Source organism: Chiloscyllium plagiosum, chromosome 30 (genome assembly GCF_004010195.1).
Source record: "Chiloscyllium plagiosum isolate BGI_BamShark_2017 chromosome 30, ASM401019v2, whole genome shotgun sequence".
In the NCBI taxonomy this organism is placed as follows: Eukaryota; Metazoa; Chordata; class Chondrichthyes; order Orectolobiformes; family Hemiscylliidae; genus Chiloscyllium; species Chiloscyllium plagiosum.
The window spans coordinates 19,591,323-19,616,481 of record NC_057739.1 but is presented as its reverse complement, the minus strand read 5'-3'; the positions used below and the strand labels follow the sequence as shown (position 1 = coordinate 19,616,481).

Genomic DNA, 25,159 nt, shown 5'->3' with positions numbered 1-25,159 from the left:
TTCCACCTATCACATTTGCAACGCCCCTCCTCCAAGTCCCTCCTCCCTACCTTTTATCTTCTCCTGCTGAACAATCTTTGCTCATTCCTGAAGGGCCTGTGCCCGAAACGTCGAATCTCATGTTCCCTGGATGCTGCCTGACCTGCTGTGCTGTTCCAGCAATAAAGTTTCAACTGTACTTTCAAATAAACCTGTTGGACTGTAATCTGGTGTTGTGTGATTTTTAAAAAAACAGAAAACAGAGTAACGTTTCGAGTGCAGTGACCCTTCCTCAGAACAGCAGAATACCGTATGATTGAGCCTTATCTGTTATTCATAGGTTTGTCACGATTTGATACATTACTTGATACACGTCAGGCACATGGGCGGAGGGGGGGTTGACAGCGCGCGTGCGCGGTGCGGTCGATGGGCGGCCTTTCCTGGCCGGCGGCGAGGGGGTGGGGTTTGTTGACGTCGCGGGGCGGGGCCGGACCGGACCCGTGACGTTGTGGGTGTCGCGCGGCCGGTCGCGCGCTGGGTTTCCGGTTCAGTCCGGCGGCGGCTCGAGCTTCGCGTCTCGGAGTATGGGGAAAGTTCAGGAGTTGAGCGTCGTCTTGAAGGACAACAAAGTGGTCTACAGCCCCGGCGAGTTCGTCACCGGCGAAGTGAGGGTCAAGCTGTCCGCGCATCTCAACTTCAAAGGTCGGTCCGCCCGCCCCGGTAGCGAGTCGAGGAGTGAGCAGGGATGGTTGAGGGGGGGGGGTGTTGCAACTTTCAGTTGAGCCCGGGAGGCGACGGTTGGGTCCGCGCGCTGAGCAGCTGCTGCCGCCGCCGCTGCCGGGTCAGGCAGGTTCCCTCCAGGGAAGTTGGAGGGACTGGAGTCCTCTGTGACAGTGAGGGCTTTACAGGTGGCAAGTGGGAGGGAGCGAGAGAGAGAGCAGAAACTGCAGCACTTAATCCGCCAGGGAGTTAAAAGGCACAAAGCTTTTAAAGCGTTCAAGTCCGAGGAGGAAATGCAGAAACCCGAACCTGGAGAGGTGCCTTGAGGGTTGTTTTCTATTTGTCGGGTTAAGGTAAGGTTGAAGAGAAACTGTCAGGATTCATTTGCGGTGGTCTAAAGCTTTTGGAAGTATTAAGAGGGATTAATTATGTACTTCTCAGAGCCAGCTTTTACATCGTTTCAACTAAGAGTAATCACTTGGTAATGTTTGTTGTATGATTGTTCTTAAATTCTAACGGAGGACTGACACATCGAAGCTGTACATTTAATATGCCTAAACCGTAATGTAATTTTGTTTTTGACGCGGGACTATTGGTATCCAAAATATGAATGTCATAGGCTTGTCTAATAGCAGTTACTTATTGGAAAATAATCGCTTACTGACTGGAAATAAGATGATGCAGTGTGTAGAGTTTAACAAATGGTGATAATGGGTTATGAGTAATCCAGTGCAGGGCTTTTATCAGATAAACAGCAAGAGAAAAGTTTGATATGTTTGATACTTGAGTACCAAGATTCAACTGTTAACACATGTCAAAATATATTAATGTAGTTGAAATCTATATCTGATTTTGAGTTAGTTAAGTGGACATGTAGGATTTCAAATGTTTTTTTAAAATAATGCAAGGATTATTGAATTTTGTATTTAATTATGTTGAGACTGGTTAGACATGGTAATTTGGGCACAGCTTAATATTTCACATGTTACGTGAATTAAAATGGTTTGGTGAAGTCATACTTGCCCTGTGCAGTGAATAATTTTTGTTTAGTAACTCGTATGTAAGAAGCACCTGCAGAAGCAATTACGAAAGGAAAATGGTCACTCGCCATAAAGTAAAGAGTTAGGCGGTGAGTTAAGGGTAGTCAGTACAGTGTTTTTTATGGCATTTGGAGACTTAGGAAGGGAGTTTAAAATGAGGTTCTTATTCTGCCTTGCTGAGGTGAAGCTGGTGGGATTCTGAAAGCCCTGTTAAGTTTGGAACACTTGGTTGCAGGCTGAGGGCTGCAGGAAATAGACTCTGAATTAGGATGTATAACCTGATTAGAGACCAAGCTTTTTTTCCTTCACAGTCACTGTGGCAAACTGTTAAAAGTGAATTTGGGGATTAAAATAAATTGCTGTGATTTGGTTTGTGCAAATGATTGCTTAAACACTCATAGGGTGCCCGCTTATTTAATTAGTGAGCTTTTTTATTTGTTATTTATAGTCTTTACACTGTGAGGGAATAACCTTATCTGTCTTGTGTAGTTCCTAAGTCAACATTCACCCTGTTGAATGACAACGACCTCAGTTAATTCTTAGTAAATCTGTACTTTAACTACATCTTGGCTCTGAGACTACAATATCTTTGCCTAACAAAATCTATCCGCTTTGGTTTTAAAATTTTCAGTTGAGCTATTCTCAGGCTTTTTGGGGTTGGAAAGGGTAGGTTTCCTTTGTGTGAAGAAGTACATCTTGCATCAGCCTGATTGTTATACCCCTACGTTCCCTAACCCAATCACATCTCTACGTCAGCTGAAAGTCTTTGGTCAGATCCCCCTTGTTAGCTTTGGAGAGCACAGGCATAATCTATATAACTTGTCTTCTAATTTGCGTTCTTTATTTCCATGTATCCTTTGAGCTGTCTTGAGTGTGGAACTCCAAATGGGGTTTAACAACTTGACATAAATTCCACGTCCTTTGGAACAAAAGTCAGCATTCCGTTCATCTTTAAGGCTTTTTTGGACTTGTCCACAAACTTTGTGATTACTGCACTGGACTTCCTTAATTTCTGTACTTATTCACAGTTTCTAGCTTCTTTCCATTGAGACAATACTTTGATTCCTATTTTTTAGGTCCTTTCCCACATAAAACTCCATCTGGTGCGCAGTTATGCTCATTCTTTAATGGGGTTGTTGGTCAGAATTACCTGTTCCGTTCAGCCTGAGGGCAATGGTACCCAAGCACAACTTGCTTCAATATCACATCCCCTATGTAAAATAAAGTTCCATGGTGTTTCACAAACATGGTGTAGGAGAAAGATGATTGTTGAGCTGTCAAAGGAGATTATAGAAAATGTGACCAGTAGTTTGTGGATGAAAGTTTCAATGTGGGGAAGGAGAGAATAAATGGAGTCTCAATGAGGCAGTTCAGGAGTGAGTGTCTTAGTGTCTGAAAGTGTTATGGTACAGATTTGAGACGGCCCAGGGAATCCCTTGTGGACTCAGACCTGTAAAGCCTCTCTCGGTTCGTCCCGGAGATTGTACTCTTTGGAAGTATGTAATAAAAACCTCTTACAGATAGTTTAGTTTAATTTTAGTCGTCCCCTTTATTCACTAATAGCATCAATGTTAAAACATGACACTGACACCTATAAGCTAAACTAAGTTCTAATAACCTAGTAGAGTAGAGTACCAGCTCTTCAAGTGCCCCAGCAGGCAACTCCGATGTACTGATACGAAGTGGCTTCCTTTTTACAAAAGTTTACACAAATTATTGCATGTTCTTAATAAGACAGATAACAGTGAAAGACAATAATTCATAAAGAAGAAAAGTTAATTGACAGGTTTGTGTGCACTTGACTGATCACTCCTACAGGCCTTGAGCTATCCATTAGGTGGGAAAAAGAAATCCAGCCAGGTTAGGTGTCTGCTGGTGAGATAAGTTCCTATAAAGAAGTACCAGTGGGAAATTTCATAAGGTAACCTTGCACAGCTCGCATATCTGATAACATTGTTTTACGAAATGGCTTCTTCGCAAGGAGGGCAAACTTTTGACCATAAAATGGCTTCTTGACAGATTGTGTCAGAATCTCTTCAATAAGCTGGGAGCAGATTCCTGCTTTTTATCTTAAGCACAGAACCATTCTATACCTGAGGCTGAAATGTCACTGCAAGGTAGTATTTAAAATGATTAATTAGACTCATTAAACATGTCGTCTTTTCAAGTTTTATTCAAATTCAAATAAGACATAAGATATGATTAGTTCTCATTGACAGTGGGGCAGTCTGTAAGGTCTGTAGAGTGGTCTGCAGGAACAGCAAGTAAGCTAAGGCTTCATCAATATTACCTTTTAGTGTTTGTATTTAATAACCTGGTAGTGGCTATTCAATATCATCAAAGTCCCAAAATGCAATTAAATTCAATCCATAGCAGATAAACATTGAGTGTTAATTTTCTACTGGCTTCAACCGCCTCAGCACTAAAATTCTCCCGCTCCTGAATTCTCAGGTCAGGGTTTTGTAACAGCAAAGATTTTTTTTCTCTCTGTCTGCCCCACTTGCAAAGGCTAATAAGAATCCATTATAATTGGCAGCATCTGACCGTTAATTATAAAGTTTTTGATAGTACCGAGTTTCATTTCCGGGTCAGAATCAAACACTCATTAATTTCACAGGGAACGGCTGTGAATGTTATCACTTGGTGTCCCGTTCACACACATTCACTGATGCTAAGGCAAATGTTCTTAATTGTCTTACAGCATCCTGTTATCACTTGGTGAGCCCAGGTGTCCCTATCTTTTGCATTCTTTAAGTGCCCTCCTTTTTCTGAGCCTTCCTGTCTATTTTCTAGTGCAGTAAATGTGTTCTACAATTCAGCATTTCATTTTAATTTAAATATTTAAAGACAAGTTTTAAGGCTACAGACTTTCTCAAAAGCACCACTTCCAAGGGCCACATACATAGAGTTAAGATGCCAAAGTCATAAATAAAACTTTTTAGGGTTGTAATTTGGTGAAGCAGTTTGGAATTCTCTCTTCGGGAAGATGAACCATTAAATGCGTTTAAAACATGCATTAAGCTTTAAACTGGTGGCGTTGAATATGTTTGCAAAAGAAGGAAATTGATGATTGTAATTTGGTGTAGACAGGATCGATATCAGAGTTTCTGGTGATCTGAAGGTTATGGAGAGCAGTCAGCAGACTTTGGAGTAGTTGAGTCTTACACTCAAAAAGGCATGTTTGAGTTGCACCTTGGCTATGTCAGGGAGATGGACAGTGTAGTGCTGAGAGTCACCTGTTTGTAGTGTACACATCTAAAAGTGGATAGAGTTAGAGTTTTAAGAGGTAGTAGAAAGACCGAACTATTGACTCTATATATCAATGCATTTGACATTTATAACAGATGAGTTGACAGCGCAAATAGAAATAAATGTGTATGACCTGATTGCTATTACAGAAACATACTATAAGAATGCAAAAACAGAGACCTGGATCTCAAGGCTACCTTGAAATAAAGATGGGCAGAAAAGAATTTTTTTTGTGACAGGATCTTAATCATACAGGACAGAAACAGACCCTTTGGTCCAACTTGTCCACACTGACCAGACATCCCAATTTGACCCAGTCCCATTTGCTAGCATTTGGCTCTTATCTGTCTAAATCCTTATTAATGTACCTATCCAGATGCCTTTTAAATTTGTAACTGTACCCTGCCTTCACTACAACTTCTGGCATCTCATTCCATACATTCATCACCCTCTGCATGAAAAAGTTACCCTTCTTGTCCTTTCTAAATCTTTTCCCTCTCAACTTAAACCTATACCCTCTAGTTTTGGACTTTCCCCACCCTAGGAAAAAGACCTTGGCTGTCCACCCGACCATTCACTCCATGCCTCTCATGATTGTATACATCTCTGTAAGGTAACCCCTCAGCCCCAGATGCTCTAGGGAAACAAAAATTCCCCAGCATATTCAGCCTCTCCCTATAACTCTCATCCTTCATCCGGCAACAGCATTGTCAATGTTTTCTGTGCCAGATCAAGTTTAATAATATCCTTTCTAAAGAAGGGTGACCAGAATTGTATGCTGTATTCTAAAAGTAGACTCACCAATGTCCTATGCAGCTGCAACATGATGTCCCAACTCCTATACTCAATGTTCTGACCAATGAAGGCAAGTGTACAAAATTCTGCCTATTCCACCCTGTCTACCTGTGACTCCAATTTCAAGGAACTATGCACCTGCACTTCTAGATCTCTTTGTTTAGAAATGCTCCCCAAGGCCCGACCAATAAGTGTAAAGGTCCTTCCCTGATTTGGCCTTCCCAAAGTACAACACCTCACATTTATCTAAATTAACCTCCATCTGCCACTCCTTGGCCCATTGACCCATCTGATCAAGATACCATTGTACTTTGAGCTAATTTTTTTTTACTGTCCACTACACCAATTTTGGTGTCATCTGCAAACTTATTAACCATGTCTCGTATATTTATATCCAAATCATTTCTATAAATGACAAAGCAGTGGACCCAGCACTGATCCTTGGCACGCCACTAGTCACAGGCTTCCAGTCCAAAGAGCAACCCTCTGCCACCACCCTCTGTCTCTACCTTCAAGCTAATTTTATATCCAATTGGCTAACTCCCCCAGATTCCATGTGATGTAACCATAGTACTCGGTCGACCATGCAAAACTTTGTCTACGTGTGTTTCAGCAAAGTGTTTGATAATATCTACTCATGTGCCTTTATTAATCTTTATCACCTCTTCAAATAATTCAGTTAAGTTAGTGCGATACCAAAAGAGAAAATGCTGGAAAATCTCAGCAGATCTGGCAGCAGCTGTAAGGAGAGAAAAGAGCTGACATTTTGAGTCTAACTGACCCTTTGTCGATATCAAAGGGCTGGGGCTGTTTTCCTTGGAGTGGAGGCTGAGGGGTGACCTTATAGAGGTTTATAAAAATAATGAGGGGAATGGATGGAGAAATAAACAAAGTCTTTTCGCTGGGGTCGGCGAGTCCAGAACTAGAGGGCATAGGTTTAGGGCGAGAGGAGAAAGATATGAAAGAGACCTAAGGGGCAACTTTTTCACTGAGGGTGGTACGGGTATGGAATGAGCTGCCAGAGGAAGTGGTGGAGGCTGGTACAATTGCAACATTTAAGAGGCATTTGGATGGGTATATGAATAGGAAGAGTTTGGAGGGATATGGGCCAAGTGCTGGCAGGTGGGACTAGATTGGGTTCGGATATCTGGTCGGCATGGACGGGTTGGTCCGAAGGGTCTGTTTCCATGCTGTACACATCTCTATGACTCTAAACCATGTTAACTTTGCCTGTTTGCACTAGGATTTTCTAACACCCTGCTGTAACAAAGTAGTCTCGCACTGAAACATAACTATACAATGCTGCAGATTTTGTTTTAACACTAAAATAGTTCATTAAATAGGATAAAATAAAGCAAATTGTTATAATAACACAAATGCATTCCTTAAGCACACAAAAGGCATAGTCTTATTAATCCCAAACATGCATTTGAAATTCCTGAAGGGCTCATGCCCGAAACGTCGATTCTCCTGCTCCTTGGATGCTGTCTGACCTGCTGCGCTTTTCCAGCAACACGTTTTCAGCTCATGTATTTGAAATGGCAAGGACTGATTAGGGATTGTCAACGTGGCTTTGTGTGGGGTAAATCTTTTCTGAACCCTTTCAAGTTTCACAACATCTTTCCGATAGGAAGGAGAGCAGAATTGCATGCAATATTCCAACAGTGGGCTAACCAATGTCCTGTACAGCCGCAACATCCCAACTCCTGTACTCAATACTCTGACCAATAGAGGAAAGCATACCAAACGCCTCCTTCACTATCCTATCTACCTGCGACTTCACTTTCAAGGAGCTATGAACTGCACTCCAAGGTCTCTTTGTCCAGCAACACTCCCTAGGATCTTACCATTAAGTGTAAAAGTCCTGCTAAGATTTGCTTTCCCAAAATGCAGCATCTTGCATTTATCTGAATTAAACTCCATCTGCCACTTCTCAGCCCATTGGCCCATCTGGTCCAGATGCTGTTGTAATCTGAGGTAACCCTCTTCGCTGTCCACTGCACCTCCAATTTTGGTGTCATCTGCAAACTTACTAACTGTACCTCTTATGCTCGCATCCAAATCATTTATGTAAATGATAAAAAGTAGAGGACCCAGCATCGATCCTTGTGGCACTCCACTGGTCACAGGCCTCCAGTCTGAAAAACAACCCTCCACCACCACCACCCTCTGTCTTCTACCTTTGAGCCAATTCTATATCCAAATGGCTAGTTCTCCCTGTATTCTGAGATCTAACCTTGCTAATCAGTCTCCCATGGGAAACCTTGTCCATATAGATCACATCTACCGCTCTGCCCTCATCAATCCTTTTTGTAACTTCAAAAAACTCAATCAAGTTCGTGAGACATGATTTCCCATGCACAAAGCCATATTGACTATCACTAATCAGTCCTTGCCTTTCCAAATACATGTACATCCTGTCTCTCAGGATTCCCTCCAACAACGTGCCCACCACCAGAAATCTCTTTTGACTAATTTGTTAGTTATTTCAGGAAATGGACATTGTAGATCGAGGCACCACCAATGTACTGCACTTAGATTTCTAGAAGCTGTTGACAAAGTGTAATGTCAGAGTGTATGAAGGTAATGCAGTAACATGGATAATGGATTGGCTAATATGAAACAAAGGATAAGTGTAAATGGGAAATTATCAGCTAGCATGATGTAACAAGTCATGTGCCACATGGTAGCCAATTTTTGTACAATATTTTTGTGACTGCTAAACTTGATGAGAATAGAGATAAAGGAGAATACGTTTTGAAGAGAACATATGCCTGCAAAGAGTCATGGGTTAAAAAAGGCCCAAGATTTGGCAGATGTGTAATGTGGGAAAATATGAACTCTTCCTTTTTAGGCAGGAAGAATCTAAGAGCATATTATTTAAGTGGAGAACTCTGAGGTACAGGGTAATTTTGATTCATGTAACCATCTACAGAATGAAAGTATGCAGGTACAACAAATTAAAGGCAAGCGGAATGATAGTTTCTAGGGAAATTTAAGTAAAAGCAGGGATGTTATAAGTTAAACACAAGGTTAGTACAGCTTTATGTGGAATACTGTTTTACTGTCCTTAATTAAGAAAGGATTAAATAAATCAAACTTATCAGAAAAGTTTCACTTGACTGATAGCTGGGATGGGAATTTGCCTTAAGGAAAGGTGCACAGGGAATTTAGAAGAATAGAAAAAGGATCCTGAGGGGACTTGACAGGGTGCTGCTGCAAGAATGTTTCCCCTTGTGGGACAGAGTAAAACCAGGAGGCAGAGTTTTAAGATAAGGGGGTTCTCAGTTAAGATGGAAATGAGGACTTTTTTTGAGAGTTGTGAATCCTTGATACTCTGCTCTGAGAAAAGAGCAGACTGTTATTGAATATACTTATGGTAGAGGTGGGTAGATTTTTAACTAGCAAGGGAATTAAGGGTTATGAGGTATGCAGGAATGTGGACTCGAGGCCACAATCAGATAAACCATGAATAACAGAGCAGGCTATAGGGGCCAGATGGCCTACTTCTGCCCCGATTCATATTTGCTTAAAATACACCATTTCCAAATGAAGTGTTTCACCTTATCCATTATAGAAACTTTTATGCAGTTAATTCTTAAAATGTTTTCAGTCTGATGGGAATTACTGGTAGCAACTTTGTAGGCTGTGCAGTTGTCTTTTGCTTAAGAGTTTGAATAAGGTAATTAAAATTAAATGATTCTGTTAATACTTTTCCAAAATACTCTGTTTACTCTTTTAATAATATCCAAGCACATGGTGTTTCCTTCAATAGGAAAAGTTGTTGAAACTCATGGAACAATTTCCTCTGCTGACCCTTACTTTTTCATTCAAACATAATGGAACAAATGATCAGCCCACTCAGTTTGTGTATCAAATAAACTTCTCCTCTTTAGGATTAAAAGAAGTACTATGTAACTTATCAGAGCAAGTTTGGAGAGTTACTTTTTAAACTTTCTTTATTAGTAGTTGTTTGCTTTTCAATTGCTGTCTTTTTGCATTGCCACCTAAAGTAGCTAACAAATAATGATGTAAGTCTGCTCAAACTGAAAATCCTAAAGTGCTCATTGAATGCTTGTCCATTTGCCTATAATTGACAGAAGGTCATTACTTAAGAAGGTTAACTGGTGTGAATGTGCGAATTTTATGGTGTTGAGTATTATATGAATTATTTTGCTTTCCGTGTGATATGCAACGCATGACCGTTTTGAACCGAAACAGATACAATGGAGTTTTGTTGTTCACAACAGAACAATAGGCATGTTGAAAAGAGACCTCTGCTCAAACTCTTCAATCCAAAACGAAGTTCCCTACCTTAAAATGTAACCAGTAAATTCTTTAAACCAATCTACCTATTTGATTGTCCCTAACCTTGCATCCAATGAGTTATTTGCCTTTGACATTATATTTCTCTCTTCCCCAGCCTCTTCTCTTCCTCCTCTTTTCCCTTATTGCCCACTTGATCTTCCCACTTCCACCCCCATTTCCTCCCGCCCTACTATATGTAGTTGTAGTTTTGTATATGAAATAGCCAGGTACTAAACTGAAACTTGAGTACACCAGATGCTCATTTAATCATTCATTTACTATATTTTGAAAAGTGACCTCTATTCAAACTGTTCCACCATAAACTAAATTCTCCATCTTAAAATGAAACCAGCAAATTCTTTGACCCCACTCTACGTATTTAACCTTCCCTAACCTTGCGCCCATTCTGTGTTATTTGACTCTTGCATTACACTGTTCTCACCCTCCTCCCCAAACCACCCTCTCATTGCACGCATTTGAATTTTGCAGATATACTAGTTTTTTTAGCATAAAGATTTTGGCAAATTCCACTTGGAGACGAGGTGCTTTCCCATGTTCAACAACTGGGAATGGAGCAGGCTTAAACATAGACTTGATTGTTAGGTTTTGCTGTCTTAAACCAGAGCTTCATTCAGGTGGCATGATTCATTAATAATAAATGTCTGGTGCTTTGAATATATCAGTCCAGGCAAAACATAGTAAATGAATGGCTAATTGAGCATCTCGTATTTTAAATTCTAATTTAGTATTTTGCTTTTACAAAATTACAGCTACTCACCCAATTTTCAGTGTGTCAATACATTCAGGGAGCAACTGATACAACCCCATAGTGAACACAGTGGTACATTTAAAAACTTTCCATGACCAATGGGTGCAGAGATCCCACATTCTCAATTGTTTGTTACACAGAAGGTTTATGAGCATGCTACTTTTGAATGTTTGTACTTATGCTGACCGATACAGGGGTGTATCAATATTCATTTAAAAGATGATGTATAAACATTTTCTTGTACTAATGGCTGTTTTACTTGGCCCTACATTGTACACCAACATGTGTGCAAATTGACTTGCGAGCATACTAAAGAATGGAATTAGTTTTCAGCCCAGAGTTTGCCTGTATAAAAATATTAGAACAAATGTAGACCATGCTGCCCCTTGAACCTCCTCTGCTATTCTGGGCGATCATGACTGATCTTTGACCACAGTGTCTGTGATCTGTAGACCTGGATATGCTGCCTGTCTGTTTCAGCCTTAAAAATATTCAAAGGTAACACTTGCATAACTATCTGGGATCGAGCATTCCAAACATTCACAATCTTTTAATTGAATCCCTGGTGTGGAAGCAGGCCATTTACCCATCGAGTCCATATGGACCATCTGAAAAGCATCCCACCTAAACCCTGCATTTCCCATGGCTTATACACCTGACCTACACACCACAGGACAATTTAGCCTGGCCAGTCCACCTAACCTGCACATCTTTGGGCTGTGGGAGGAAACTGGAGCACCTGGAGGAAACCCACGCCGGCATGTGAAAACTCCACGCAGACAGTTGCCTGAGAGTATAATCGAACCCAGGCCCTTGGCACTAAGGCAGCAGAGCTAACCACTGAGCCACACTGGGTGAAGAAATTTCCGCACATCTTGTTCCTAACCGATCAGCTTTTTGTCTTGAGACCCTGCCCTGTGTAAGCTGGAGGGAACAACCTCTGTCTACATTTATTTCTAGTATTTCAATATTTGCTTTTCCTTCCTTGTCAAGGAACTGTAGTAAAAATTAAACACTCCATTCCTCTGTTCCATAAAGTGCAAGAATGTACCAAGTGTAAACTAGAAATTACTTTGGGAAAGGAATTGAAGAAAGTCACAGTGCAGCTACTCTTGACTTGAGTCCTTGCAGAGCCATCTGTAGCCTGATTCAAATCAAGGGGATTGTTATGGTCAATGACCAGGGATACATAATTTCTTTCCCTTGTGACTTGACAAACTCTAGCTAAGTTGTTGTTTCATGATTCTTTCACTGCATTAGAATGACTCAAATGTTTGGCTGCTTGATTTTACTAGATATGAAAGATTTGGTAGACCAATAAAAGACCGCAGCCTCTCACGTTTGCCTTTTAACTTCCTGCTGCTTGAACTAAGTTGATAAATCACAAAAGTCAATTAGAATTCGTACAGTGTGGAAAATCAAACTCAAATAGAAATACAAAGATACAAAGCCCTTTGGCCCAACAAGTCCGCACCGCTCCTCCAAAGCGTATCCCACCCAGACCCATTACCCTACATTTCCCCTGACTAATGCACTTAACCTATACATCCCTGAGCACTGTGGACAATTTAACATGGCCAGTTCACCTAACCTGACATCTTTGGATTGTGAGGGGGAACCAGAACACCCAGAGGAAACCCTTGCAGACACTGAGAATGTGCAAGCTCCACGTATTCACCCAAGGCCGGAATCGAACCCGGTCCCTGGTGGTGTGAGGCAGCAATGCTAACCACTAAGCCACTGTGCCATAAGTGGTTCCTATTCCCCTATATGTACAAGCCAAAATTCATGATACTAAAAAGCATATGCAACAGTGCTTGCTGTAAAAAATATTGTCCTGAGATTTTGAATCCTCTTACTATCAAAACAGTATCTTAATTTCGGAACTTCAACAAAATGGTTTCTTGAACTGACCAAAACATAAGGGTGCACTGAGTCTTCTGAGAGATCCAAAGTCCATTTGACAGGTAAACAAGCAGAAAATCAAAACCTCAAATAGTCAATAACGGGTTCAGATGTGATACAAGCAAAACTCCAATGATAGATGGTGAACTTTGGGAACCTTTGGTCAAAGTTACTGTCTCTGTCAAGCATGAGACCCCTATACATGTCTCACATCTCAAATTACTCATTCATTGAGTACCAAAATACTACTTTGTGACAAAAATACATTCCATTTGCATATAGCCAATTCAATGCTTATTCCACCATCTCTTGTCTCTTTAGATTAACCTATCTAGAAAATCAAGCTCGCTGTCATTTTAAGCAGAGACTTTGTACTCTGGTACATTGTTCTGGACTATGTGAAATAGCTTGTCATAGTCAACATTATCTAGTCCCTTCAGGTTGCGAAGCATAGCAGTTAAATTATCTCTGTGATAACTTGTGTAAGAGATGAGTGAAAATCTTGATTTCTTACATGACCTGCACATTTATTATCTTTGCAGTGCAGTGACATTTTTGTTTTTGCTTTAGTTATTACTAGTCATTGCTTTAACAGACCATTTAAAGGAAAATTGCTGGCATTACAGCTGCCCAAAGCTGAGGTTTACATTAAGTTGAATTTGCAATATTTTCCAACCATTCTCTGATCATCCTGGCAAACAAGAGTCATTTAATAAAAATTCCCAATTTTTGTATCAATAGAACAAAGCATTTTGCAGACCTAGTGTAGTTGCTGGAATGAAAATGGGCTTCAATTTAAATTGTGAATTAATACTTTCTTTTCATGTCATAGGTGTATGTTATTTACCCCAGTTTGCTTGTTAGGTTTTAACTGTAAATTTTGTTATTTAATGTTGTATGTTGCATTCCGAATTCAAAAGTTTCAAACGTCTAGGACAGTTTGCTAAATCTGTTTCAAATGAAATAATAACCAGACATTACAGTATTTCTATCAATCTTCTATAATCTTTTTTTAAAAACTGACAGTTTAAATTTCTTTAGAGCGATATTAACAATGCAGGTAAGTAGAGATTTTTTAGATTAGATTACTTACTTAGTGTGGAAACAGGCCCTTCAGCCCAACGAGTCCACACCGACCCTCCGAAGAGCAACCCACCCAGACCCATTACAGGCAATTTTAGCATGACCAATTCACCTAACCTGTACATCTTTGTGACTGTGGGAGGAAACTGGAGCACCCAGAGGAAACCCAAGCAGACATGGGGAGAATGTGCAAACTCCACACACAGTTGCCCGAGGTGGGAATTGAATCTGGGTCTCTGGTGCTGAGAGGCAGCAGTGCTAACCACTATACCACTGTGCCACCTGATATTTACTCCAACAAAAGAACTAGCAACATAATTTTTTTCAAATTTAAATAGTCCTGTAAATATTTTATATCTTTGTATTTCTATTTGAGTTTGATTTTCTGCTCGTTTGCCTGTTAAGGGACTTTGAGTCTTCTGAGAGATCCAATGTACCCTTATGTTTTGGTCTGTAGCGTTCAGTTCAAGAAACCAAATTGCCGAAGTTCCAAAATTAAGATATTATTTTGATAGTGAGGGGATCCAAAATTGCAGGACGATAGTTGTACAGCAAGCTTTGTCACGTATGCTTTAGGGTATTCTGAATTTAGTTTTGTACTTATAGGGGAATAAGAACCACTGTACTTCAAAAGAAGAAATGGAAATTAAGCATAGTGCTACATCTTTAATAAACAATGTACTGTCCATGTGCCAGTTTTTAGCATGCTTATTCAATAACTATCTATTGAGTTTGTGACTTCTAATTTTCTCTCACTAGTTAGTCTGGTGGTCTTTCAAATTGTTGCTCATAAATTATGTACAAAACCCACAAAAATGGAGTCAGAGTTGTCCAAACTCCTTTCACTTGCAGCACTGGGAGGAGGAGAAATTGTTTCCTATCACAGCAGTCTGAGGTGGATTTGAACCCAGGCTTGAGTTGAAAGGACACCTGCGACTAGGGACTTGTTCCAGAATTCTGCAGTGTAGTTATAAGCCACAACTTTGGAAGGTTGTGAAGTCTGAGATCTCCTTCATTTCTCCCATCTATTCATTTAAACAGGTTCTTATCCTGTTCGTAATAACACTTACCATGTAGTGGAAATTGGCAACTTTGGTATCACAAATATGCCCTTTTAGTTCTCCCTGGCGCTGCTGCAAAGTGGAGACCTTAATGTATTTAAGGTGAACTAAAGCTCTACTTGGTAAAAAGTTGGGAGCAGTTTTATAAAAAAAAATGTTGAAAGCTCGTCAGTGTTTCAAGGCAGTTCTTGTTAAGAGTTGCTTTTTTATTGTGTATAGCCAGTAAATGGGAAAACAAATGCATGTTCAAAACAAAGATTTATTTTGCACAAATGAGTTATTTCTGATGGACAATTTGAACATTTGTAATTCTTAGATTCTGGTGAATTTCTTTACCCTTCTAAAAACCAATATTGTAAATCCAGACATCCACGATTTAGTTTCCCTGCAGCTTGGTTAAGGTGAGGTGGAAACCCTGGGTAACTTTTACAGGGCATCCAAGGAAACAGGGAAATCACATACTTAATCCAGGAGGTGCTCTGTGCAGAGCAGAAGAGGCCAACAGTACGTCACTTGTTTACAGGAAGGATTACCATCTCTTCAATACATCGCTTTGTCACAGCTACACATTGCAACAATTAAAGTATTTCCAGAATCTGCAAGTATTAATTATTTAGGCCATCTCTTCTATTGTCAATAATACAATTGCTTCAGTTTTTTTGAATCATGAGAAAGGAATGCAAGGAACATTAGTGAGACTGTATGATTTAATACTTATTTTGAAAACTAGTAATTTGATGTTGAAATTTCTAAAATAATCTTGGTGTATATTTTCCGCAATTCGTATAATTTCTATTACCCAATTCAGTTTAGATGCATTTCTTCAGTGCACCTGTGTTCTCTGCATACTGCAAAAGCCATGAGAATTGTAATTGAACAAATTAGTGGTTAATGGTTATATCTATAGAAGTTTTTGAAGACAAATTGACATTTGTGCTCCCTTAATTAGGATCACTACTACTGATATTACTCAGTATTACAGTTTTATTAAGCAGTTATCTCAGGCTGTCTCAGTCTTCCAGACTGGTCATGTGATGGTCAGGCAGTGAACTTGCAGCCTAATTTGCAAATTTGTCCCTAAATATGTCCTGCAGAATCTCTGCAATTTAGACTTCAGAAAAAATCTATTGAAGGTGTGTAAGCTGCTGATTAAGTTTGTTGTTTTTCATTCTTACTTGGTCTCAGTTGGAATACTGCATCCATTTCTGGAGAAGGCAAGATAAGGGTTTATCTATGAGATTAGAGAGTAGCAGAGTTGATCAATGATTTCAAGGGATGATAAAGCAAGAGACTTGGACTGGCTTGCTCATAAGAGAATTCGCATGGACTCTGGCCAAAATGCTGCCTCCTGCGCTGTTAACATTGAGTAAACCAGCCACCCTTCCTGCTGATGTCATGTTAAAACTATAATATAAAGACAAGTTTTGTGACTTTGCTGTCCAGGCAACCAGTTTGAGACAAAGTTTGTTGTACGAGAATTGGAGGATAAAGGAGTCAAGAAGTCTTTTGTATTTGTTGTCCAAGAGAAATTGGCAGCATGCAGCAAGGTTTTTGTTTTTTTTGCTTGTGTGAATGCTTCTGGAGTTGGAGTTCTGAAGTACACATGCTTTAACACTTTTGGATCAGTAGCTGACAGTAGCAAATCTAACACCAGCAATATGATTTTATTTTTCAATGAGGTTACTTTCTCCTGTTTAATTCAGTTTGTATTCTGTCATTCCCTAGGTCTAGCTACTACTTTGACTTACCAATTCTCGTGTTTTTTTTCTCCTTGCTAGCTTTAAAAGTGAATTGCATTGGGTCATGTGGTGTTACCAACAAAGCAAATGACACAGCTTGGCAGATGGAGGAGCAGTATTTCAGTAGCACACTTGTTGTTGCAGAGAAAGGTAAGAAGTACCTGCTTAGTTTGCAGTAAAACATTTGAAATTGTGTTTTCAGCATTTACGGTGACATACAGCATGTTTATGCTATTGATTTGTGTATGATTGAACATCTAACAATACTAGTTCATATTATTCTGATACTATGGGATCTCTGCATAACCTGACATAATTGTTTTATTCATTGCTGAAAATTTAATGGGGAATTGATTTATACCAAAATTTCAATCATCTTTGGCTTTTTAATATTCCAAATTGTTTGAGCAGTGTTCAGTGAAGCCACATATTAACCCAGTACAATTAATGTTTTTCAGTTACTTAAGAATGTTAAGTATGTATTTACTTTAACGTCCACCTTCATTAAGAATTGGGATGAAAAAAATTAGATATTATGAGATGCAAACTTGAATGCCAGTATTTCAAAATATTTGGGATAAATAATTGCAAGAATTAAAATCTGTTTTCAAAATTAAGTGTATGTACTGAATTTAGAATGCTACACAATCATCTTCTCTAGAATTGACAGGTGCATTCTTTGTATATCTTTCAGTTCTTTAAAGTTTTCATATGTTACAAGGGAAGGTTATATTCATTCATGGGATGTGAGTGATACTTGCTGGGTCAACATTTGTCCATCCATGGTTACCTTTTGGAAGATAGGGATGACTTGCTTGCTTGACCTGCTGCAGTACATTTGGTGTAGGTACACTCTCAAAGGCAGTGGCCTAAATGGAAAACAGGACAAGGCTAGTTCGGTGGTTGATGACTGTTGCGGACATGATGGGATGAAGGGCTTGTGTAAAAGTCTGACTCTATGACAACGATGTTCAGTGAAGAGTTTGAAGATCTTGAACTAGTGACACTGAAGAACTAGCCTGTGATGCAGCTCTCCCAATTTTGGCACTAGCCTAAAGGAGGATATGTTCTTAATGTTAATTGATTCAGTCATCATTAGACTTTTGATTGCGGACTTTTCAATTTAATTCAAATTCCATGGAATTCAAGCTTGAGTTTTGACGTTCTAGTCCAGCAAATTACCCTGGTCCTTTGCTTCCTGAAGATACAACTTGAATCTCATTAAGAAATATACTTGTAAGACTGCACATTTTCCTGTTTAGTTTATGAAAATGAAAAATTCTGTAGAACTGGAATATGGACAAAATGCCACAAATACTCAGTAGATCAGGCAACATTGTGGATAAAAAAAGTTGTCAATATTTCAGGTTAATGTTTTGATGGGGGAATTAGTGGTTTGAAGCACTGTAACTCTGTTCCTGTTTACTGCAGCTTTACCTGATGAATGCTACTAGCATTTTCTATTTGCATCTTTTACCTAGTTTGTTTTGAATATCTGTCCGATAACTTGCATTTGCTTATGTCACAATGTTCATCTGAGTCTTTAAGAACCCTATAAGATGTGCATCATAATTGACCTGTACCAACTGATTTTGTAAATGAAGGAACACATGCTTAATTATAGAGTTCATATTGCCATTTCCTGTCCACAACTGGCAGCTTCTAGTAAAAGAACTCTAATTATTGACTCATCAGTTTTTCAAGTTACTGGATTGTGTACTGTTTGAGATAAGAGTAATTTTATTGTAGAGCAAGAAGCATGAAATCATTGTTACCTATTTGGAGTAGCCCCTGTTTTTGTTGGGAGAACTGCAATTGTCAGCAGCTGGAAAGAAACACTTTGAAAACTCCTTGGAGAAAGATGTAATTATAAGATGCCTTGGTTATACTTGTTCAGAAATGATCTTGACACATGCACATATCATGTATAGTCTAAATTTAGAATTGTGGGTTTTCTGCATTTTGAATGGCTTCATTTTTTTTACAAGAATAAATCTAACTACATCATCCCACTGGTAAGCTGAAAGACATAGCTGAGAATTTTGCTGCTGATTCAAAGTAGCTGTTTCTCTTTGTGTAAATTCAAAGAACTAGGTCACAGATGCCTTTGTGTAAAAATGTAAGCTCAACAAGTGCTGGCAAAAAAATAGGTTGCCACTTCATTCTTTTTCTTCCATCCAAACATTTTGCTGATAACAGATTTTTCTACAAAACAATGTATGATGTATTTGACTGGTGCGGGCATGAGCTGCTTAAAGATGAATAGGAGTGTTCTGTCTTTATTCTTTCTTCAACCAATGGCATAAAAAAGCCTGCCAGACCTGCGTTCATTGTTGATCTTTGTGAGTCCCTGACTCAAATAACTTTCTTTGTACTTCAGAGCTATTCATTGTATCTAAAGCAGTTTGCCATGTTTGAAAAATGTGTTTTTAAATGCAAGTCATTTTCTTTCTATTTGCAGCTGTAAATTGAATGTATTTCAATCACAGAATAGTCCTTTACAATTATATGTGGGTCATCAAACACTTGCCGTGCCCCTGAAGGGTAACAGCAGTCAATTTGATCATGTGACCATTACAGCTGGCCTCTAGAACGTTTACAAATATAAGGTTACTACTCTTTTTGAGAACTGTTCTTCCCATAGTTCTTTACTTAGCCCCTCTGCTCTGCTTTTCCTCAGCAGAGCAACAGAAACTAAAAACAATGAGTGTATAATATGGAAATTAATTATTTTAAATTATTAAGGCTATGACATTCTATATGCCGTATTTTTTTTCTAATAATGAATTCAGCAATCAATTTGAGCAGATTGACGTCTTGAATGCAGTTTTAAGACAGGGTTCCACTCTTAGATTCGAAGTTTTTTGTAGATTGAGTTGTTACTGTGATTTAACATGCTACTATGGCAGTTAATTACACATAATAAATTCTTCACCTGATTGTGTCTAGAAAAATATCATGAATATAGAGAGTAATGTGGGAAAGTTTGGCAATCTGTTGTGCTTAATTTCCTTGTGTTGCTATAGTAGTAATATTCCACATCACCATTTGTTTCTTTGACCTTACCCAAATTGACACTTTTTTTGGATAATCTGAAATTTTGTGCTTAAGGAATATTGTGAATAACCTAGGTAGTGTATTGGCAGTAAAAAGTATGAGAAATATTAGGTAGTTCAAGATATAGTGAAATGTTTGGCTGGGTGGTTTAGCAGGATGAGGGAGATGGAATTAATTATACCTCATCTAGTTACTTTTCAACTCTACCACTGTTCATGTTGGCCTAGTTAATGATTTAACCAACTCTGCTGGGTCAACCACATGCTTGGGATCCTTGAGTTCTGACTACTAAAGGAAATCTTCTCCACCCAGCACAAGGAAGGTACTCAAATGAGCAGAGGATAAAGGAAGCATTTCAAAGATTCCCTGAAAGCTTTCATAAGAAATGCAACATAGATGTCAACACGTGGGAGACCTCGTTCAGAAGAAACTAACTTGGAGGAAACTCCTGTGTGAAGGGACACAATGTTTGAGAATGCCCAACAGAAGTGTGGGAAATGAATGCTAACAATCTCAAGGCCAAAGACCAATTCCATCTCCCAGAAACACCTGCCAAATGTTGATCAGAGATATGGCTCTTGCATTGAGTTCTTAGACGCACAAGGACCTTAAAAAAAAACTCGTGACTAGTAATGTGGAATTTTCTGGGTGAAATGTTACTCATTGGCAATTGATTGCCAATGGCAACAAGTTAATGATTTCCTGTCGTGGTTTTCAAGATAAGAACACATGAGCACCTCTGCGGAAGTAGGTTATTCAGGCTCTCAAGCTGCACTACTGTTCAATAACATTGTAGCTGATCTGTTCTTATTACAAATTCCATATTCCTATCAATCTAGTTAAGACAAACAAAACTTACTTACTTTCTCTGCCATTTTTTTTACCTATTACCTTTTCACACTCGCTCTCGAGGACCAACCCTCACTTGATTTGCACGTTTTTGTTAAAAACTGATACAAATTCTTGTTATCTGTTTTTACAATTCTGGCTAGCTTCCTCTGTGTTCTAATTTATTTGTCCATAATAACCTCTAAGTTATTCTGTGCCATTGTTTATATTCTGACTAATTGATGACTATATTTTTCCTACACCATTGTTATTATTCAGGGGCCTATAGATCATTCCCAATAGTGGCGACTTTTCCCTACTTTCTTGATGTCCTTCAAATTGATTCTGCAGTCTGATCTCCTGAACCAAGTTAATCTTACATATGTACTGATGAATGAAGCACAAAAAGCTTCAAGAAGATATTTTTCAGTGATATTCATTCTGGATGATGCAAACCATGAATAAATGTACCAAACTTAGTGTCTCGTACGGCATTGTTTTAATTATGCTAATGTTTAATGAGTCAGGATTTTCCAGACTCTGACCATTTTTCTGTAACTCATATTGGCAGTCAAATTAGGAGGAGGTAGGAATCCTTTCCTGGAAATCGATTTTGATATCAAACAATTGATTTAATTCTTGATGGTAGTTGCTTACCTTCACTATCAGATCTTGAGAGAATAATTATCTGAAATGTTCTGGTAATAAAGAAATTTGTTTGCATGAGAAAGTTAATTAGTCTGTTTATCCTGAAACTAGAGTTAGTCCTTTGTTATTATTTGTTACAGTGAACAATCAGAACAGTTCATTTAATGGTTATGCTTTATCCTTTTTTTGTCACACTCATTTGAAAAAACTCTTAAGTTAATAGCACAGTGTCCATTTATGAAATTATAAGCTGAAGGCGCATTTTGAAGGTTATGCGAAATCTAATTGTGAATTTTGTGTCAAAATAATTGATAAAATAAGGCACTAAGAAAGATGAAAAATGTGCTGTGAAAACAAGGTAAATCAGAGTGCTCATTTGCTCTGACATCTCTATTCAATCCTCTTTTATTGTGATATTACCGAAGTGTTTTGAATCTTCTGAGGGGCTGTGTTCATAAGTGAGTTCTGATTCCCAAAGATAAAATGGCAAATCATTGACCCCTTCCTCTTCCAAATTAAAATCTAGCTGTTTGTTTTCCTTGGATTGCATTTTAATGATATGGGAGCTCATTGTGTTTTTTGCCATCAATTTCTTATTTTTTTGCTGCTAATAATAATAAGCAGCATTCTCATTGTTTACGTATATCCTGCCACAGCATGTAGAACCTTCCCTTTGTCATCTTTTAAAATCATTTCTCTCTCCAGTCTGGTTTCTTAATTAGTGCAGATACTTTTGCATATAGACGCTTTCCTCGTACTTGGGCACTTCATGGAAAACAGCTGCAAATATTTCTATCACAGAAACGAAAAGTAGTGTGTAGAGCAGACCTGAATTCTTCAAAGAATGACCTTATCGTTTATCAACTGATAGTTGTCACTTTCCCGTCTTTTTAATCTACTTGTCTGATGTGATGTTGCTCATTCCTAATTTTCATTCCAAAGGTGACTGTGAACAGTCATCTTGAACCATTGCTGTCCTAGTGTAGGTGCATCCACAGTAATATTTTGTTGAATTTTCAGGATCTTGATCCAGCGTCAGTAAAGGAATTGCAATATGATTCCAAATCAAGGTGTTATGTAATGTGGAAGGGAATATATAGTTGGTGACCCATCAATAAGTCCTTTCTCCTCCAGGTGACCGTACGCTGGTTGGAATTCCAATTGGATATTTGATAATTATTATCTACTCACCATTATATGCCTCAGTCAAACTTTGTTCAATGTCTTTTGAAAGCTTTTCAGTGCTTTTACCAAATTATTCAGTATTTTTGCGAGAACTATTTCAGTAGGATTTTGACATGACGTTTAATACACTTGGTGACACTGTTAACATTCTTCTGAAAAGGTCTTGCAGTTTTACTCATGTACAGACCTTCAGATAATTGATCTGTAGTTTGGATTTTTAAAAATGGTTTTTGGGACAGTATTTCATTTTCTTCAATGCTTCAGAGCATCTCCAAGATCTCAAACTGCAGACTCATCAGACCATACATAGACTATGTTATAGGAGAGAAATGAAGACATTTATGTTCATAATTTGTAGCAAGTGGTAGATTATTTTAACTTTACTGTTGTTCCTTTTCCTCCCTGGTCCACTGATGCCTTTCACCCTACCTGAAAAATAATTTATTCCAAAGTTTTCACTTACTTGGAATTTATTGGATGAATAATTATCAACTGTTCTGTGCAGAGAAGCTCCTGATAACAATCTTAAATATGTATTTAACAGTTTCAGCTAAATCTTTGTTTTAATCTTAAAACTTCATTCAGAGTAATTTTCTAGATTTACCTTTCTACATATTGTAATCTACTATGCCTCATAGCTCTTTAAAATTACCTCACAGATGCCTTCAAACACTGAAAAGCTTAAATCATTCAAGTTTTATAAATCTATTCACTAATACCAGGAATTATTCCTGTGGCTTTTCCCTGCATTGGTCAAGGTGATGCTCAAATTTGGCCTGGCCAAAAACATATCTTCCTGCTTTCACTTTATACATCATTGTGCTCAACAAAAGGAAATAATCTAAATCTTGGATATCTATTGCAGTTGCAGATGAACTGTTTTTTTTCCATGCCATAGTAATAGAGATGTTCAGCATGGAAACAGACCCTTCGGTCCAATCTGTCCATGCTGACCAGCCATCAATGAACCAAGTTTAAATTACATCCCTTGTCCATCAAAGCCGTTCAGGAACTGATGCTATGAAGTGTGGGAATAGTGTCCAAGCAGGTGATTCATGTTGCTTTCTTACTGGACTGCACTGAGCACAAGCAACTCTTCTGAGGATGTGAAATGGCAAGGGTTGTTGCAGTTCTTGATGTTTGATTTGAATGTATGAACTGGTCTTAAAAAAAGGTAAACAATGCTACTCCATCAGTGATATTAAATGAAAGGAGTCTTTGGAAAGTATAGCTTGAGAGAGGTGTTGGTGAAGAAGTTGCAACAGGGCTGCAGTTTAAAAGTATACTTTTTTCGCAAGTTTTAAATGGAAGCAACTAAACACAATTTTTGTTTATCGAGGTCTAGTTCAAAAAATTGGAGTTGTTTTAAAGACATTAAAGATGTTTTTTCTGTATTTTTGATTGAAGTGGGGCAAATTTTGTATAAAACTAAGAATTGCTGCAGCATTAAAGCATATTTTTAAAAGCAAGTAATTTGACATTTATAGTAACTACCGTTTATGCAGCTGCTGGTTCAAACAGTAGTAACAAAAGATACAGATGAACTGGAACCAAGGGTGTGTACAATTAGAAGTTCAGTAAGTAGCTGATTGGTCTGTGAACTAGTGACCTGTTATCGATGGCCAAAGTCTTCTGACTGTCAACATGTGTGATTGGTTCCCAGGTAGCTGAACAGTCTGAAGCTATGAACAAGATGGGGAGGCATGCTGGCATCGTGGTTAGTACTGCTGTCTCAGCTCCAGGGGACCTTGGTTCAATTCCAGCCTCAGGCAATTGACTGTGTGGAGTTTACACATCCTTGTCTGCGAGCGTTTCCCCTGGTCTTCTAGTTTCCTCCCACGGTACAAAGATGTGCATGATAGGTGGATTAGCTATTGCGAAATAGCCCATAGTGTCTACAGATGTGCAGGCTAGGTAGATTAGTCAGGGGAAATGCTGGGTTACAGGGATAAGGTAGGGGCCATCACGGAAACGTGGATAGAAGAGGGACAGGAATGGTTGTTGGAGGTTCCTGGTTACAGATGTTTCAGTAAGATTAGGGAGGGTGGTAAAAAAGGAGGGGGGGTGGCGTTGCTAATTAGAAATGGTATAACGGCTGCAGAAAGGCAGTTCAAGGGGGATCTGCCTTTGGAGGTAGTATGGGATGAAGTCAGAAATAGGAAAGGTGCAGTCACCTTGTTGGGTGTTTACTAGAGGCCCCCCAATAGCAGCAGAGATGTGGAGAAACAGATTGGGAAACAGATTTTCGAAAGGTGACGAAGCCACAGGGTAATAGTCATGGGCGATTTCAACTTCCCAAATATTGATTGGAAGCTCTTTAGACCAAGTAGATTGGATGGGGCGGTGTTTGTGCAGTGTGCCCAGGAAGCTTTTCTAACGCAGTATGTAGATTGTCCAACCAGAGGGGAGGCCATATTGGATTTGGCACTCGGTAATGAACCGGGACAAGTGGTGGACTTGTTAGTGGGTGAACATTTTGGTGATAGTGACCACAATTCTGTGACTTTCACCTTGGTTATGGAGAGAGATAGGTGCGCACAACAAGGTAGATTTTATAATTGGGGGAAGGGAAATTACGATGCTGTAAGGCAGGATTTGAGGAGCATACGTTGGGAGCATAGGCTGTCAGGGAAGGATGTGGTGGAAATGTGAAACTTTTTCAAAGAGCAGATACGACGTGTCCATGATATGTATGTACCTATCAGGCAGGAAAGAAATGGTCGTGTGAGGGAGCCTTGGTTGACGAGAGAGGTTGAATGTCTGGTAAAGAGGAAGAAGGAGGCATACATAAGG

General features: G+C 39.0%; 1 protein-coding gene across 3 annotated transcripts in view; it reads left to right on the top strand.

The window, feature by feature from the left end:
* Window positions 1–484: 484 nt before the first annotated feature.
* LOC122564773 (arrestin domain-containing protein 1-like) overlaps window positions 485–25,159 on the top strand; it is a 59,234-nt gene continuing 34,559 nt past the window's right edge. The window contains exons 1-2 of one of the 3 annotated variants that reach the window (XM_043719983.1): window positions 485–681; window positions 16,688–16,798. In XM_043719983.1, the coding sequence (XP_043575918.1) occupies window positions 564–681; window positions 16,688–16,798 (229 nt within the window). In that variant the 5' untranslated portion in view covers window positions 485–563. Of the gene's footprint in view, window positions 682–982; window positions 1,053–15,314; window positions 15,508–16,687; window positions 16,799–25,159 lie in introns of those variants that run through there. The other 2 variants (XM_043719984.1, XM_043719985.1) reach the window with 2 other exon arrangements.